The sequence below is a fragment of the Budorcas taxicolor genome, chromosome 20 (assembly GCF_023091745.1).
Source record: "Budorcas taxicolor isolate Tak-1 chromosome 20, Takin1.1, whole genome shotgun sequence".
NCBI classification, from domain to species: Eukaryota; Metazoa; Chordata; class Mammalia; order Artiodactyla; family Bovidae; genus Budorcas; species Budorcas taxicolor.
Genome location: NC_068929.1, coordinates 17780299 through 17798623, shown reverse-complemented (window position 1 = coordinate 17798623; position 18325 = coordinate 17780299). Strand labels below are relative to the sequence as shown.

At 35.4% G+C, this 18325-nt stretch overlaps 1 protein-coding gene across 1 annotated transcript in view; it reads right to left on the bottom strand.

The window, feature by feature from the left end:
* Positions 1-18325, bottom strand: part of ADAMTS6 (ADAM metallopeptidase with thrombospondin type 1 motif 6) — a 275958-nt gene that overhangs the window by 98176 nt on the left and 159457 nt on the right. The window contains exons 11-12 of the mRNA XM_052659189.1: positions 13163-13270; positions 1850-1995 (exon numbers count right to left, since the gene is read on the bottom strand). Coding sequence (XP_052515149.1) covers positions 1850-1995; positions 13163-13270 — 254 coding nt within the window. The remainder of the gene's footprint in view (positions 1-1849; positions 1996-13162; positions 13271-18325) is intronic.

Here is an 18325-nt window from a genome sequence, read left to right as displayed (position 1 = left end):
ATTAAATCAATGTAGTTTCTAATTAACATAGTAAACAGGTATTCAGTTCAACACAATGAGTTTAAAAATCATTTATAATGAAAAGCCATTTTAATCATATTCAACAAAACACATAATCTGATACTATATGTTTATCAAGTAGGAAGTGGAAAGTTTGTTTTTACAGACTAGAAATAAGGAGAAGACACTAAATAACTTTCTGGAAATAGCTTCAGTTCAGAGTATGTAATGCAGAAATAAATTTCTATCTTATTTCAAACATTAAATAAAGTTTAAAAGAATTAAATTAAATCAGATACACTTGTATTATTATATATTATAATGTACTTTATAGTACATTCAATTAGGGTGTTAGATACTTGTTTTACATAAATCAATTTCTGGAGTATTTAACATTAGGGAAAGTCACATGCTATTATTTTGGCATGTAATATTTAAATAGAAAAAACTAACTTGTTGTTTCAAAAGTGGTCCATGTCATTCTCTTAAGTATTTTGGTATATTATTTATTACCATAGGGTTTTATACTTTTGGTTATTAAATTACAGTAGCTTGGAGCTGAACTTCATTATTCTGTACTTGTTTTAAAAAGATCAAGTCTCAAGTATAATTTTGGTTCACTGATAACTATTATCAATTTATTAAATTATCAATTATCTCATTGATATTAATTACAAATGAGATAATTAAAGTTATACTTTGAATATATTTTGAATGCCAGTGAATGCTGACTTTAAACAAAGGGAAAAAATGGCCCAGCTTGAGCCAGGATGGGAGAAATGGGTTGGTCAGACAAAAACAAGGTAGTGGGAATAGTGGTGGCACTGCTGTTTATGAGTGGGTGACAGTGAGCTCAGTTTTTAACAAAATGAAAAAACCGAAGCAATACAAAGGGAAACAATTTCAAACTGAAAAAGAAGAAAAGAGAAAACACATTTAGAGGGAGGAACCAAAGACAGAGATAATAAGTTAAAATAGGAAAAAATAAAAATAGACCATTTTTTTACGCCAGCAGGGGGAAAAAGCAGAGGTAATATCATAACATCATTTTGCACCAAATAATTGAATTCTAGACAAAAATGGGAGCACTTGACATGAAGCAGCTAAGGAGCAGTTTAGTCTCTGGCAGGACACAAAAGACCAACTAGAGAAATCATCCACCTGTAATGGGCACTGGTGGGAGGGAGAAGCAATACAGCTTAGCAAGGAATACGGCTGGGCTGGCTTTATGCCAGGGGACTCTGGCTAGAGAAAGAGTGGTGGGAGAGGAGCAGTCTGACCTGCATAAAACAGTCATGAGGAGAAAAGTGGTGGCAGTTCCGGAAGATGATTAATGGGGGCATGTGAATGGAAACTATTTTAACACATGGGCAGTATTCTTTTCATTGTGATTTGTGATGCGAATCAAGGCATTTCAACCCTTGAAGTGCTCTCATTGGTCTTTTTAATACTAATGTAGCAGTAATAATTTTATGTGACATGTGAAAAGACCTTAGGTTTCCTGGGAATAATGGTAATGTAGCTAAGACCAGACCTGGTTTCATCCATAATTCAGTAGTTTTTGGAGGAGGAAATCTATCTGATTATTACTAGATGAAAAGTCTGGCTGTACCTGGGATAGATACACACACAATGCTTTTCTTTTCTTTTTAGTTACACAGTAAGGTGAAAAGAAGAAAAAGAAAGTCTGTCTAACAAGGCTCCTCCACTTTCCTGTGCCTATTGCTTGTTCTGAAGAAAGCACTTGGCTCACTGGTGAAACGTTTTTACAGATAACATGTGAAACCACAGCTTTGAATCATTTCCAACTGTGTCTTTTTGTTGGCTCCGGCTTACTTTAGCTACTTACGCTGGACTGTCACAGTGTCTTAGGGATGAGGAGACGCCTCCCCCGCAGGTCCTGCTGCACTCTCCCCATAGTGACCAGGGACCCCAGCCCCCATCTATGCTCTGGGGCCAAGTGCCAAAAGGAACACAATCTCCCTGATAACACCACTGCAAGATTTCACAGAAAACACAGAATTAGCTTTTAGGCAGACAGGGCTACCAGGATAGAAATAAATACATAAAGGTCAGGCAATGACCAATTATAGGCATTAGCATTCTCCCAATAGATAACAGACTGAAAGTTCTTTAACTGTGTTTAGACATTAGTAAAGGTGCATGTGATTTGCAAATTAGCTAAGCAATGATTTATAAATCTCTAACAAATACCAGGTGTCTAAAAAACTTGACTTTACTTCTTTTTTTCCTTCTTTCTCCTCCTCCAGACTTTGGTGTTTTCTCATTATAGAGACCTCAAGAGCCTTTTTTAGATATTTTAGTATTATAACATTTTTTTCTTTATATTCCACTATTATTAGACTCATGGAATGATAACGCAATATGGAAAGTTCCCCAGTAAGGAATTTTTATGATGGTAATTGCTTTCTCTAAAAAAAAAAAAAAAAAACGGCCGATTGAGGCTACAATAGTAAAAGAATGTGTTGTGGCATTTCATCTACATGAGTACTGCAGACATAATAAAAGTAATGCCAAGACACTAGGGACAGGGTACAAAAAAACCCTTATATACACTGACTAGCCATGTGTATAGCCCCTACATGAACATGTGTATTGGAATTCTTCTCAGCTTTACTCTCTGCAATAAACCACACATACTGCACATAAGTAGACAGCTAGGAATAATTTATCGAGATGCAGACATCGCATAATCAGCTCATAACTCTAATATGATAAATCTTATTTGCAGAATATGGTAAAAATGAAAGCCATTTTTAAAAAAACCAAGCACTATGCAAGACTTTTATTAGTGCATTTTTTCTGAGTTATCAAAATTTGATGAACCATGCTGATGCTTGGAGAAGGAAATGACAACCCACTCCAGTATTCTTGCCTGGAGAATCCCATGGATAGAGGAGCCTGGTGGGCTACTGTTCATGGGGTCACAAAGAGTTGGACACGACTGAAGGACTAAGCAGCATGCTGATGATATGAAAGTTCTTTGTTTATATGATGAATAACAATAGTGAACATTATCAGAGTTGAATAACTGTCAGCAATGTTAGATTGTTAAATAAAAATTCAACTTTATATTAAAATGTAAAGGGTTTATGACATGTGATTTTTAAAAGTAATCAATTTATTATATTAATTCTATATATCCAAAATTATTTCACTCTCACCATTAGTACTGCTATCACTCTAGACCAAACTGGCAAATGGAATAGCTTGTTACCTGGTCCCGTTGCCTCAGTTTCTTCTATCTATAATCGACCTATTCTCCAGGGAGCTATCAGAGAGCTCTTTTAAAACATACTGTGGTATCATGTTACTCTTTTTCTTAGAAGACTGTAATGGTTTCCTCTTCCCCTATGGTCAACAGTGACCTTTGTGACCTAGCCCCTGCCTCCCTCTCCAGCCTCACTCTCTTTCTGGTACAGAATGCTCCAAACACACTGGCTTTCTCTCTGTTCCTCAATACACTAAACTTGTTCTCTGCTCAGGGTACTTGGATTTGCTGTTCCTCCTAGAAATACTCTTCTAATTCCTTCTATTGTAGTCTTCTCATCATTTGGTCTCAGGTCAAGTATCATTCAAAGAGGGGGGCTATCTTTCCTTGACCACTCGTATTATGAAGTGGCTGTACCTCACTACCCCTGCCGCCCTCCCCTCCTCCTACTCCATCATGTACAGAGATTACATCTTCCTGTTTTAGTTCCCTTTACCACTCATTTAAATTACCCATGGCAGAAGATGAGATGGGTTAGACAGCATCACTGATTCAATGGACATGAACTTGAGCAAAATCTGGGAGATAGTAAAGGACAGGGACGTGTGGCATGCTACAGTCCATGGAGTTGCAAAGAGTCAGACACGACTTAGCCACTGAACAGCAATAACTTATTTTTCAAATTATTTTTTTATTACTTTTATTGTCTCCTCTCTTTGGTATACAAAAGCCTTAAGAGCCACATGTGGCTATTCAAATTTAAATTAATTAAAACTGAAAATTCAGTTCCTGAGACCCCCTTCTAGGACTCCATAGCCACATGTGTCTAGTGGCTGTGATACTTGACAGAGTAGATATAGAACATTTCTATCATCACAGAATGTTCTAACTGAAAATGCTGAATGTCTAGAATAGTGCCCAGAATGTAGTGGATATTTAACAAAACTTTATTGAATGAATTCATTAGTTAAATTATTGAATTCTGTGTCCCATTTTGGTTACTATATGTCAAGAAGGAACTGGAAATACTGGAGAGTAAAGAAAGTCAAATTCATCTTTGCGTCCCTGGTAGTTGGCATTCAGAGAATGTTTCAGTAATTGTAACAACATAAGGACTTTTTAAGAAAAGTGCAAAGGAATTATCATTTGTCCATAAAAAATTAGGCAAGAGGAAGTTAAAATTTGGTTGACTATGTAAGGCCAAACATTCTGATCCTAAATCGAATAAATGTTAAAGTAGTGCATTAAAAAAGATAACGAGTTTTGGGCAATTAAAAAGTATTATGAAGAGAAAAAAACCATCTGTCTAAAATGATGAAGCAGAGGTAGTTGGCTGAACTGATAATACAGTACCAACTCTGGAAGCAGGGCTGCTAATTATGTACATGTGAGAGGGAGAATGTTCAAGGTGCCAGCTAATGATTTACCTAATTGATCTTGAAGACCAACCAGTTTGTATAATGGTATATCAATTGTGTTAGATCTTCATCTATATAAAAATCATAACAGTGAACCAAATATCCTCTGGTTTTACATTTTTGGTATTAAAAATGTTATTACAAGTAGCTACGTGTAAGAATATTTATGCATCATCTATTTTCCTATGAGAGTAACTGAGTAATGTAGTATTAACCAGCAATTAACTGTTCTTCCCCCACCGTGGTTTGGAAGGACTGATGCTGAAGCTGAAATTCCAATACTTTGGCCACCTGATGTGAATAACTGACTCATTTGAAAAGACCTTGATGCTGGGACTGATTGAAGGCAGGAGGAGAAGGGGTTTCATGAGATGAGTGGATGACATCATCGACTCAATAGACATGAGCTTGAGTAAGTTCCAGGAGCTCATGATGGACAGGGAAGTCTGGTGTACTGCAGTCCATGGGGTCACAAAGAGTCAGACACGACAGAGCGACTGAACTGACTGAACACTTAAAAATTCCAAATATTAAAATTTGTGTATTTTTTAAGTCGGAAACTTAGCATTACTGATTTCAAATAAGAATAAAATTTGATTTTACATTTATCTTATATAATCACAGAGCTGCACTTAAATCTCAAAGAGATTTTAGAATTTAGGTGGTCTAAGCACTTGATTTTTTCATATGAGGCAACTAGAATCTTAAGACTTGCCCAAGATCACTTACTGAGAAAAAAGGATTTGCTGTCCAAATACATATAAAAAATGTAGGGAAAAATCAATTGGAGTTGTAGGACTATATATCCGAAGACATTAAAGAATATGCTAATATACTTTATTGAACTGTTTTTACTACATAAAATACAAAATAACACTAGAGATTTTTAAAAAATTCTATTAGCTGCAAGTGTGTATATATGTGTATATATATATACATATACATATACACATACATGGATATGTTTTTTCATACCTCCTTGAATATTCTTATAATTAGCAGAGGAAAAAATTCCACTTTGTGCATTTTTTAAGGCCACAAATTGTGAAGGCCACAAAAACACTGAAAGATGTAGGTTTTAAAGTATTAAATAATATTATTTTACATGTTTTTTAGATGCTCACAAAATACAGCACAAGGAAAGAAATCACATAAATTCTCCTCTTAAATGTACACTTGATGTACAAGATAAATACAAATATTCAGTTTGTAAAATGTTGCTCAGTTCTTACCATTAATTAATATATACACAGTAGTAGTATTCTGTAAGTGGTTTGCTAAAACTTTTTATCGTGAAAATTCATGCTATTGATTATATCTATTCTACAGAGTCATAACATAATAGACATATCATAAAGTTAAATAACATAAATTAATGGGTAAAGAATGAAGAATTCATAACAATAATATAAGTATCAGACATTTAGCAGTTGACAAGAGACTGCTGCTGCTGCTAAGTCGCTTCAGTCGTGTCCAACCCTGTGCGACCCCAGAGATGGCAGCCCTCCAGGCTCCGCCATCCCTGGGATTCTCCAGGCAAGAACACTGGAGTGGGTTGCTATTTCCTTCTCCAATGCATGAAAGTGAAAATTGATAGAAGTCGCTCAGTCGTGTCCGACTCTGCAACCCCATGTACTGCAGCCTACCAGGCTCCTCCATCCATGGGATTTTCCAGGCAAGAGTATCGGAGTGGGGTGCCATTGCCTTCTCCAGACAACTTAGTCTTCAGTCAGTGTGTTGATTTTAGTTGCTCAGTCATGTCAGATTCTTTGCCACACCATGGACTGTAGCCCACCAGGCTCCTCTGTCCATGGGGATTCTCCATGGCAAGAATACTGGAGTGGGTTGCCATGCCCTCCTCCAGGGGATCAAATCCCAGGGATTGAACCCACGTCTCCTGCATTGCAGGTGGATCCTTTACCATTTGAGCCACCAGGGAAGCCCAAGAATTCTGGAGTGGGTAGCCTATCCCTTCACCGGGGAAAATTCCCAGCCCAGAAATACCACCAGGGTCTCTCCTGCATTGCAGGAGGATTCTTTAACAGCTAAGCTACCAGGGAAGCTCAAAGTTGCTCAGTCGTGTCTGACTCTTTGTGTGTGACCCCATGGAATTCTCCAGGCCAGAATTACTGGAGTGAATTCCCTTCTCCCGGGGATCTTCCCAACTGAGGGATCAAACCCAGGTCTTCCACATTGCAGGCAGATTCTTTACTTTCTGATCCCAAAAGGGAAGCCCAAACATTTTCTTGGCTCCTCTGTCCATGGGGATTCTCTAGGCATGAATACTGGAGTGGGTTGCCATCCTCCTCCAGGGGATCTTCCCAACATAGGGATCAAACCCAGGTCTCTCACATTGCAGGTGGATTCTTTACCATCTGAGCCACCAGGGAAGCCCATCACGGAAGTCTGTGTAGCCTGTTACAAACTTCAGTTCTCATTTTAGCAACATCCTTCTTTGGTTCAAAGCAAGTCCTTTGTTCCTTTTATTTAGTTTCCCTAACTATAAAATGGGGTCTAATTCCAGTTTTTGATTAGAATATGGTTTGGATTAGGATGACTACAGAAATTAGTTCTATATAGACATTCCTTCAAAGAAGTTAAAAATCTATCAAATGACTTGTTTAACTTTGCTCTCTGGCAAAATGTTCTTTTGTGCTTGTTTACTTTCCTCTCAACCTTGTGTTTATAGGAAAGGATCTCTGGAATTTTTGCTACTTCTCCTTCTGGTAGCATTATGTATCTTAATGTAGTACATGATTTTAAGAGAAGAAATTCATTTACCTTAATTAGTTTTTTAAGAAACCTATAGGGAACTTCATGTGGATCAAGTTATTTGAGCTAATTTTCTAGATGATGATATTAATCAACTATACTAAGATTTTAATCAAAGTTATAATTAATATAATTAGTTTATGGACAGGGAGGCCTGGCGTGCTGCAATTCATGAGCTCGCAGAGAGTCGGACACGACTGAACAACTGAACTGAACTGAACACCAAATAAACTTTAAGTATACAAATCCTATAAGCATAGTAAAGGTGAGAATTCTGAGTTTTGTATTTTCTATTTTTATCCTTTTTTAACCTGAAGATGCCAAAACTGTAAAAGTTCTACTTCCAAAGGCATAGAATTTTACTTCATTTCTTAAACTAGAAAAGTTAAATATTCAGAGGGAAACTAGTTTTTAATTTTTATTCTCAAGGGTTATATCCAATCTAGTGATTTTGTACTATTCTAAATATCAGTCATATTACTTTAGCCTAGCCTATCCAGATAAAGTAGATAAATTTGGCCTTCTTTTCACTAATTCAGGTGTGTTTAACCAGATTCAGAAAGGTGGAAGAAGTGAAACTATCACATTCCAAACATAAAATCTTGTATTGCTCATTCTTGCTTTTCACATTCCTTCTAAATAAAAGAAATATGTCTTTAAAACTATCTAGAAAGATGATATATCCCAGTCAGGCTTTAAAATTTTTCTTAAGAAACATTTATTCATCATTAAACATTTATTTCTGTTAAGCCACTGAATTTTATTAATATTATAAATCAAACAATCTAACTTTGAAAATTTGTCAGAATTCTACAAAGTAAAATTTCAAAATAAGTATACACACAGTATTTTAAAATAATTTTTTAAAACTGGACATATTTTAGGATGTAATTATGGTAGATCTTGTACCATAGCCAGCACTGGGTCTAGTCAGAATATGGAATAAGATAATTCTAAGGAAATCCTAAGATTTTAAAGGATGTGATATTGGTGATTCAATACAGAACATTCTTCCCAAATCAGAAAAGCTGAGAGTTGGAGCACAGTGCTGTTAGAAGGCTTATCTTTCACTGTGCAGGTGTGGGAATGCTAAAGTTTATTTCAGCCCAAATTTTAAATCAGAACTGGTCATCCCATACTATTCAAATTTCTAGAGCAATTGGAAGAGTTATTCTTTTTTCACTTCCTGTGTTTATAGTTTGGGACACAGTCAAAACATATTAAATTCTACTCTAAGAGAATGAAGATCTAAGGCTGCAAATGTCCTATTATATAGACAGTGCTTTAAAAGGACATGTAATAATTCTATTCTAATCTAGTCTAATGTTTAGCATGCAAAAATATTAGGAATCAATGTCATATATATGTAAGACTAAATTCTGGATTGTGTCTCTAATTGGGTCTTGTAGAATCATTAAATTAATCTTTTGGCAATAAACCAAGTATATGAAATGTTCTTTGTGGTCACCATCAGAACTTACAAGAGCTGGGTTTTGATTATCCTTAATATCCTGTTTAGTAACAATGCCAACACTACTATCAGAATTTTTATAGTGTAGATCTTTGTTTACTATCACATCAAATATGGCATCCCTCCGAGTTCTGTCCAAACGGCTATTGCTGATGGCATGCCTAACGAAAACTCTTTTACTGCAAGTTATACTGACTGATTTGTAGGAGTGTGACCCATGGACATACAGTACCAGTGCACTGTCTGGGCTCATCAAATTTCCTCCTTTGGTTAAGGCTACTGTCCCAGAGCACATCCATTCAGACCATATGGTTCTTATTCAGCCCTTGAATGGCTTATTCAGGCAAACATCCAATGGCTGTAATAGCGATGTCAGACCCCCCAGGACTCACGCAAAGATCAGTTTTTAATTTTTTGGCCATATTTCTTACTCCATCTGCTAAATGTGCATGGAACAGTTCCCATACTTACATGGAACATTTGTGGAACTGTGCCCCCGGGCAAAGATCCCGTATCTTTTGCAGCCAGAGTTTGACGAGATCATTGTGGATCCAGTCCTCTGGATATGTCTATGCTATCACTTAAGCCATATTTCTCCCCTCCCCCAACCTTAAAAAAAAAAAGATTTATTTAAAAAACTAGGAGCAGCTTTGGTTTTATCCTGCTGGCTAGACAGGATATAGGTTCTTTCTTGTTCCTTCTGCTGAGAGTAGTTTTGAAATTCAGAATTAAGATCAGAGGTTGTGGATATACCATTCATGCTTCTGAGACACACAAACTCATGCTTACAGTCTGTGATGCTCATTACTACCAGTTAAGACAGTCTGGCAAATAATTTTCTGCCCACCACCATCTAAGGTTGGCACATAATAATGAAAAGTAATAATGATGTTCTCGTAACATATATTAGCACCATTCCTCTGAGGAAGCCAACTAAAAGCTCACCAAGATAGTATCTCATTCCATTCTCACTCTATCTCTATGAAATATGTAAAAATAGATTTGGTCTCACTTTAAAGTGATTCATTATTTTGCCAATTCACTATTTTGCCAACTACCATATATATTTTGCTCAATGTTCTGTCCAGGGGCCTTTTTATTGTGATTCCAGAGATAACAAACTGTTACAAGTAAATAAATGAAAAATCCACTTAGTAATAAAGGGTAAAACATATTGTTAAACCATTTCAGGCTCAGTGACTCAGCATTCCTATGACAGTGAAAATTTGCCTTTTATTCCACGTAATTTCCCATTTGAAGGTAAAATATAATCAGAGGCAGTAGAGACGGACAGTTTTCAACTTTGGAATCAGAAAGACCTGGGCAAGAATATCAGCTCTACTATTCAATTGCTATGTAATCTTAAACTTTCAAGTCTTACTTTCTTCATCTGTAAAATGGAATTAAAACAGTACTGACTGTAGAAGATTTCTGTCAATAGTAAACAGAACAAATATGTGCTTGGCACACTGTAAGTATAAAACTATTCATTATCATTTATAATCATTATTACTGATAACGTCAACTATTTATAGATGGCAAGAATACAGACTAGTTACACAAAGTTGATCAGACCAACTGAAAACTTTGCTTTAATTTTGTTACTAAGTGTTTGCATGGCTATTTTGGTTTGAATTAAATTCTGGGCTCTTATTTAATATCCAAATATGTGTGCATGTCCAGTCGCATCAGTCCTATCCAACTCTGCAACCCTATGGACTGCAGCTTGCCAGGCTCCTCTGTGCTTGGGAGCCATTCTCCAGGCAAGGATGCTAGAGTGGGTTGCTACGCCCTCCTCCAAGGGATCTTTCCAAACCAGGGATTGGACCTTTGTCTCTTATGTCTCCTGCACTGGCAGATGGGTTCTTTACCTCTAGTGCCACCTGGGAAGCCCTAATACCCAAATAGGTATAGCTTTAAGAGGAAAATCTGCATTTTTTAGTACCATGCTTCTCTCTTAAGGAAAAAAGTAGCTTGAGATCAACAACAATAAAAATTCATAAACAGATAATAAGGCAAATACAGTAAGTAAAAAATAAAATAAATTCAGCTCACATGAATAGTACTTTGTACTTCTCTCCCTTAAAACTGTAAGTTGGAAAAAAATGTTAAGTTGATCTAGCTTTCAAAGCTTTTTCATAAATTCAAAATTAATAATAAGGATATTTTGAGAGTCTTCTCCTAGTACTGTCCTTTCTATTTCTAAGAGTTTTTATGTTTGTTTTTTTCATTCATTCATTTAAAATTTCCTAAGGCTATTCTATCTACAAACCTTCTATGACTTTGGACGAACAGCTAAGATTTGTTTTACATATTAATTTGAGATGATGAAATCCAAAGTATTGACTTTATGAAACTGCACTCTAATGTTGTGAATATTAATAACCTCTTGGTAGGCAAACTTTGCTAAAACTTACAAGTTCTTAAATAGACTTTAATGGAGTGCAAGTTGCTGTGCCAAAGTCTGCTAGAAGCTGAGAAGATTCTAAGGAGAGGGTAAGGAGGCAGGAAAGGGGTTCTTTTAACCTGAACATTTCCATTGTTTTCAAATGTATATAACAGAATTATGTAGAATGCACTTGAACAAAGTATTTAACAATTAAAAAATTGACAACCATTAGCCTAGATTAAGAAAGTGAATCTTTAGAAATCAAATACATTTTTGCCCCATTTCATTTAGTTTCTCTTGCCTGTGCTTATTCTTACTTATGCTTAGAAATAATTATATTTCCCTTCTATTTGCTAACCTAAATTTAAATTCAATATTGTTAGCTTTGATATTATCTAGAACATTTTTTTAAAGTAGCCTTCAAAACTGTAATGCATATGTAAATGACATCTCTATCAATTATATGCATATAAGCTTTAAAATATGATATTTTAGAGCCCTGCTGTTAAGCACAAATTATGAGATTTTAACCGTGTTTACCATAAAGATGACTGAGTTGGGTTTTCAGATAGCCACTACTTGTGATTTACCTAATTAGAGTGGTCATATAATTTACAGATGCTTTCAGGAGAGCTCTTAAGTGCTTAAAAGAATGAGTTCTTCATGCTTTGGGTTAAAAATTAAAGTAAAATAAAAAGAGATATCAGGTCTAGTGATAGTATTATTACAGGCAAATAGAAACAGTGAGCTGCTGGTGTAGATCACAAGAATAATAATCAGTCAATGGCAAATAAAGAAACGGATTCTCACTGTGACTTTCCCTTTACTGTTGTACAGTACAGATCTGTTCTAAGTACAGATCGATGTAAATTGCTACTTGTCATTGACAAGAACTGTTGGTTCCAGAATAAACCTAGACTGTTGTTTCAAGAATGTGGTCCTAATATTCCTATTACATCTATGAAAAAACAGAAAGCATTTTTGGTAGTGTGTGAAGGTCTCTGTATTTTTATTGGCTAAAAAAAGATTCTTAATCTTTAAAAAAATGACCCTATCAACTTATACATTTAGCATAATTTACCAACATTTTCAAACTCAGCATGGAAAAACCATCAACATGGCACTAGGTCATGGGTCCTGAATTAAGCTATCAGCAAGGATTAATAAACTGTGACAGCTGCCCAAAAGCTTTCATTCTTTTTATTTAAACATCAGATTGCAAGCTGAAATTCACTATAATCTTTGTTGAAACTAGCCCATCTAACATGGAGGAAGTCAGAACTGAGAACAGATGACAGTGTAGTTACTGTTGTAAACTCAGCCCATAGCAATAAATTTTAGAATCACATATATAGCAATTCCTAAAGAATTTCAAGAATAGCCTAAAATATTCTTATCTGTTTAAACAATTCCTAATAATTATGGGTTTTGAAATCTAGGCTGATGATACTAAAAATTATTCAGCAATCATTTCTATGCTTAATAAATTATTCTTCTACTATTAGATCTTTCATATTGCAATTTAAAAATGACTCATTAGACTATTTTAGGATCACATAATTTTCTTGGAAATTGTTGCAAAAAAACAGCCATATGACTAAATAGACTCTATTAAATAAGACTGCTGTTGGGCTTTTTTTGTGCACATACAGCTCAAACATATACATATAGGAAGATGAAACTGACTCAGAAAATACTCACTATACTTTCCTGAATAATGCATATTTGCAGATATCAAGATAATTCATTAGGCTAGAAAATTACTATCTTCTCAAGCACACTTTAATTAGTATGCATGATTTTCTAGTGGCTGAATATCAAAACCAGAAATTTGTCAGTTTCGTCTACATGTTAAAAGCTAATGAATCTTTTGAGCTTACCCCCTTTTCAATATTCCCAGTTTGACAGAGTGTTCCCTCAGCTGCGGGAATACTGTTGGTGACACAGCGGTTGCTTTTGCTGAGACACCAGAGCTCTCTACACACTTCCTAGGAAAGAAGGCAAAAGCAAGTTGATCAGAAGTAGAGACTAAAATCATATCCACTTGTCCATAAAAAATATCCACAGTATATAAACCATATTAAGCATTACTTGTCTCTTGCTGGTATTGAAGCATCAGAGATGAGGGTTTTAGAGGAGGTCCTTTTAGAAGGTAGGTTACCCGTTTCACAGATTAATTTTTAATATTTGTCTTCATAATTCTTTTTTCAATAGATAAAGCATATCTTCGTTTTTAAGTATATCTTTGTTTTAATCAGACTCTTTAAAAAATAATGTACACAAATTCTATTAATATAGAGTATTGAGAAGGAAAGAATATGTGGAAAGGACGCATATGTTTATTACTCCCCAAAACATACTATAGCACAAACTTTCAAACTAATAGAGTTGCTGAGTAGGTAATTTCCTAGACCTAATGAAATATTCTAATAAAGAGTATTTTTTAAAAAGAGAGACTATGGGAATGTACAGGGAATGATTTCTAAAATTATTGTATGCCAAAAGAACAATCTAGCAATGTTATTTGCAGTTCATCAACGTAGCCCAATTTCATGAAAGGGAAATTTGGTTTTGAACAAATGCTGCTATTTATGTGTCATTTCCATAACTGACATATTTCAGATGTTATTTGGAGCTGTTCTGTCTTCTTGATTATAAATTTTCACTACCCCACTGAAGCACAGGAGAATTACATTTAACTGTAATGCTGGCAATTTAAAATATCTCATTTTGTTCACACATCCGAGGTGGCTCAGTGGGTAAAGAATCTGCCTGCAATGCAGGAGATGAGGGAGCTATGGGTTCAATCCTTGGGCCAGGAAGATCTCCTGGAGAAGGGCATGGCAACCCACTCCAGGATTCTTGACTGCAGAATTCCATGGACAGAGGAGCCTGGAAGGCTACATTCCATGGAGTTGCAAAGAGTCGGACACAACTGAAGTGACTGAGTACACATGCACATATTAATCTATCAGATTTTAAAATAAGCTGTCCAACATATACCAAAATAAAGTGTTGGAAACGAATGGCCAAAAAAGATTACTTTGGAGAAAATACTGAAAAATTTAAGGTGTTTTTAATATATGCTCACTAACTAGCAGGAGGCAGTGTTCAAAAGCATCCCTAAGAAAAGAAATGCAAAAAAGGCAAAATGGTTGTGTAAGGAGGCCTTACAAATAACTGAGAAAAGGAGAAGTGAAAGGCAAAGGAGAAAGGGAAACATATACACATCTGAATGCAGAGTTCCAGAGAACAGTAAGGAGAGATAAGAAAGTGTTTTTAAGTGAATAATGCAAAGAAATAAAGGAATATAATAGAATGGGAAAGACTAGAGAGCTCTTCAAGAAAATTAGAGAAACCAATGGAACAGTCCATGCAAAGATGGGAACAATAAAGGACAGAGACAGTATGGACCTAACAGAAGTAGAAGATATTAAGAAGAGTGGGCAAGAATACACACAAGAACTATACAAAAAAGATATTAATGACCCAGAAGATCATGATGGTGTGATCACTCACCTAGAGCCAGACATCCTAGAATGTGAAGTCAAAGGGCCTTAGGAAGCATCATTACAAACAAAGCTAATGAAGATGATGAAGTTCCAGCTGAGCTATTTCAAATCTAAAAGATGACGCTGTTGAAGTGCTGCACTCAATATGCCATCAAATTTGGAAAACTCAGCAGTGGCCACAGGACTGGAAAAGGTCAGTTTTCATTCCAATCCCAAATAAGGGCAACACCAAAGAATGTTCAAACTATTGCATAATTGCACTCATTTCACACACTAACAAAGTAATGCTCATAATCCTCCACACTAGGCTTCAAAGTACGTGAACCAAGAACTTCCAGACATTCAAGATGAGTTTACAAAAGGCAGAGGAATCAGAGATCAAACTGCCAATATTTGTTGGATCACAGAAAAAGCTAGAGAATTCCAGAAAAACATCTACTTCTGTTTCATTGATTACGCTAAAGCCTTTGACTTTGTAGATCACAACAAACTGTGGAAAATTCTTAAAGAGATGGGAATACCAGACCACCTGACCTGCCTTCTGAGAAACCAGTATGCAGGTCAAGAAGAAACAGAACTGGACATGAACAACTGACTGGTTCCAAATTGGGAAAGGAGTATGTCAAGGCTATATATTGTCACCCTGATTACTTAACTTATATGCAGAGTACATCATGAGGAACGCTGGGCTGGAAGCACAAGCTGGAATCAAGATTGCCAGTAGAAACATCAATAACCTCAGATATGCAGATGACACCACCCATATGGCAGAAAGCAAAGAGGAACTAAAGAGCTTCTTGATGAAGATGAAAGAGGAGTGGGAAAAAGCTGGCTTAAAACTCAACATTCAAAACATGAAGAATGGCATCTGGTCTCATCACTTCAAGGCAAAAAGATGGGGAAACAGTGGAAACAGTGGCGGACTTTATTTTCTTGGGCTCCAAAATCACTGTGGATGGTGACTGCAACCATGAAATTAAAAGATGCTTGCTCCATGGAAGAAAAGCTGGGACAAACCTAGATAGTGTATTAAAAGGCAAAGACATTAGTTTGCCTACAAAGATTCGTATAGTCAAAGCTATCGTTTTTCCAGCAGTCATGTACAGATGTGAGAGCTGGACAATAAAAAAGGGAGAGTGCTGAAGAATTGATACCTTTGAACTGTGGTGTTGGAGAAGACTCTTAAGAGTGCCTTGGACAGCCAGGAGATCAAACCAGTCAATCCAAAGGAAATCAACCCTGAATATAAATTGGAATGCCTGATGCTGAAGCTCCAATAGTTAGGCCACCTGATGTGTAGAGCCAACTCATTGGAAAAGATCCTGATGCCGGGAAAGACTCAAGGCAGGAGGAGAATGGAAGACAGAAAATCAGATGGTTGGACGGCATTTCTGAATCAACGGACACGAGTTTTAGCAAACTCCGGGAGATGGTGAAGAACAAGGAAGCCTAGCCTGCTGCAATCCATGGGGTTGCAAAGAGTCGGACCCGACTGAGCAACTGAACAACAACAACAAACTGGCATCATCAGTGACATTAAAAGTATTCAATTTAAACTGGAAATAATATCTATAATATATAAATTTACAGTAAGAACATATTAATCTGGAGTGTAAAGATACATTTATATGCAACATTCAATTCTATTGCTATTATTCCCCAACTGCTCTTTTATTCTCAAAGTATAAATGTAAGAACTTATGCCACATATCACAAGAAAAAAAATTGTAACTGTTTATGGTGATATTTATTAACTATATTTATTGTCATGATAATTTTTCAATATATACAAATGTTGAATCATTATGTTGTACACCTGAAACTAATATTATGCTACTTGTCAACTGTATCTTAATTAAAACTTTTTAAAAATAATTTTTGCCACATAAACACAATTCAGAAATACAACGGTAACATAATGAATTCACTAGTTAATCATTACTACAAACAGAGATGCCCCACAAAACATAGCAAAAAGGAAGGATCTTTTCGGGCTCCACTTTAAGGTGTTTCACTCCACCAGGCAGAGAAAGAAACAAAATTTATATTAGACTTTTAAAATATGCTAAAAAATTCATCTATTATACCTAATTTATCTACTTTAAATCCCATGTGGAGAATTACTGAGCCAGAAGAAAGTTAAAACCCTTGAAAAGAAAAACATGTGCTGTGAATCATAATATAAAGATAAAACTTTCCTGTCCTACAATCCAACATATTACAAATTCTTCTTTCTTTCAAAGTTTCAGTTTCTGTTTAAAGAGAAAGATATTTGTACTAATTTATTCTTCCTTTTCTACAGGAAATGGTTTTTTTACTATATGTTCCTAAATATATTCTCTTAGTTTATTTAAAAGCAGTAGGAATAATATTTTACGCTCTTAAAATATTATATCATATATCAAAAATACTCATATTCAAAGAGAAATGCATTCACAAAAACAGAAAAGCATTGTTAGGATAATGATTGAGAAATTACTAACAATGTTATAATTCTTGACCATATTCTTGATATTTTATTATTTTTATTAGGTATAAGAGCTTCTCTGGTGGCTCAGAAAGTAAAGAATCTTCCTACAGTAAGGAATCTACCTAGGTTCGATCCCTGGGTTGGGAAGATCCCCTGGAGAAGGGAATGGCTACCTACTGCAGTATTCTTGCTTGGAGAATTCCATGGATAGAGTCTGGCGGGCTATAGTCCATGGGATCACAAAGAGTTGGACACAACTGACTAACATTTTCATTAGGTCTAAATCTTACTTTAGACAGAAGAAAAGAAGTCTAAAGTTTCTTTAGACAGAACTATGCAAAGAAAATCCTATCATTGTAAAGGACAATATTCGTAGTATTTATTAGGAAAACACACTATTTAGTCAAGTTATAGAAACTCTATTGATATTTTCCAAAAGTTTCCTGAAAACCTCTACCTTAAAATGGCAAGTCCTTAAGATATTCTTTCCAAAAATTTAATCTCAAGATTCTACAACAGAGTCCTCTGATAAAGCACTCATATGCTTCAGGGAATAACACATTTTGAAAGTTTGATTCCCACTCTTAAAAAAAGATTTTATTATTTTAGTGGGCTCCTGGAAATTTAAATCTGCTAGGTATTAACTCCTCACATATTGCTATTTAAAGTATGGGACAAGAAATCCACGTATGGGGAAACTCTCAAGATGTTAAACTAGTCTTGGAGGAGGCTCTGCAGAGTTTTCAAATAGACTTCTCATCTAAAATATCAGCTTGAATAAGAAAGATTTTGAAATCCGAATTAAGAATACCAAGATAAAAACTACTGTCTTGGAAGACAAAAAAAAAAAAAAAAAAGGAAATTTTATTTCTTACTGAGAGAGCAAGAGGTACATTTTCTGAAAGAATTGAGAACAAGTTCACACTTTCAGAAATACCCTTTTTTCTCTAAATGGAATCCTATACCATAGTTGATATATTTGCATATGAATATCAGTTCCAATTGCATATGTGTATCAATTGCTGAATAAGCATCAAAAGGTAGGTCCCAACCTCTAATTA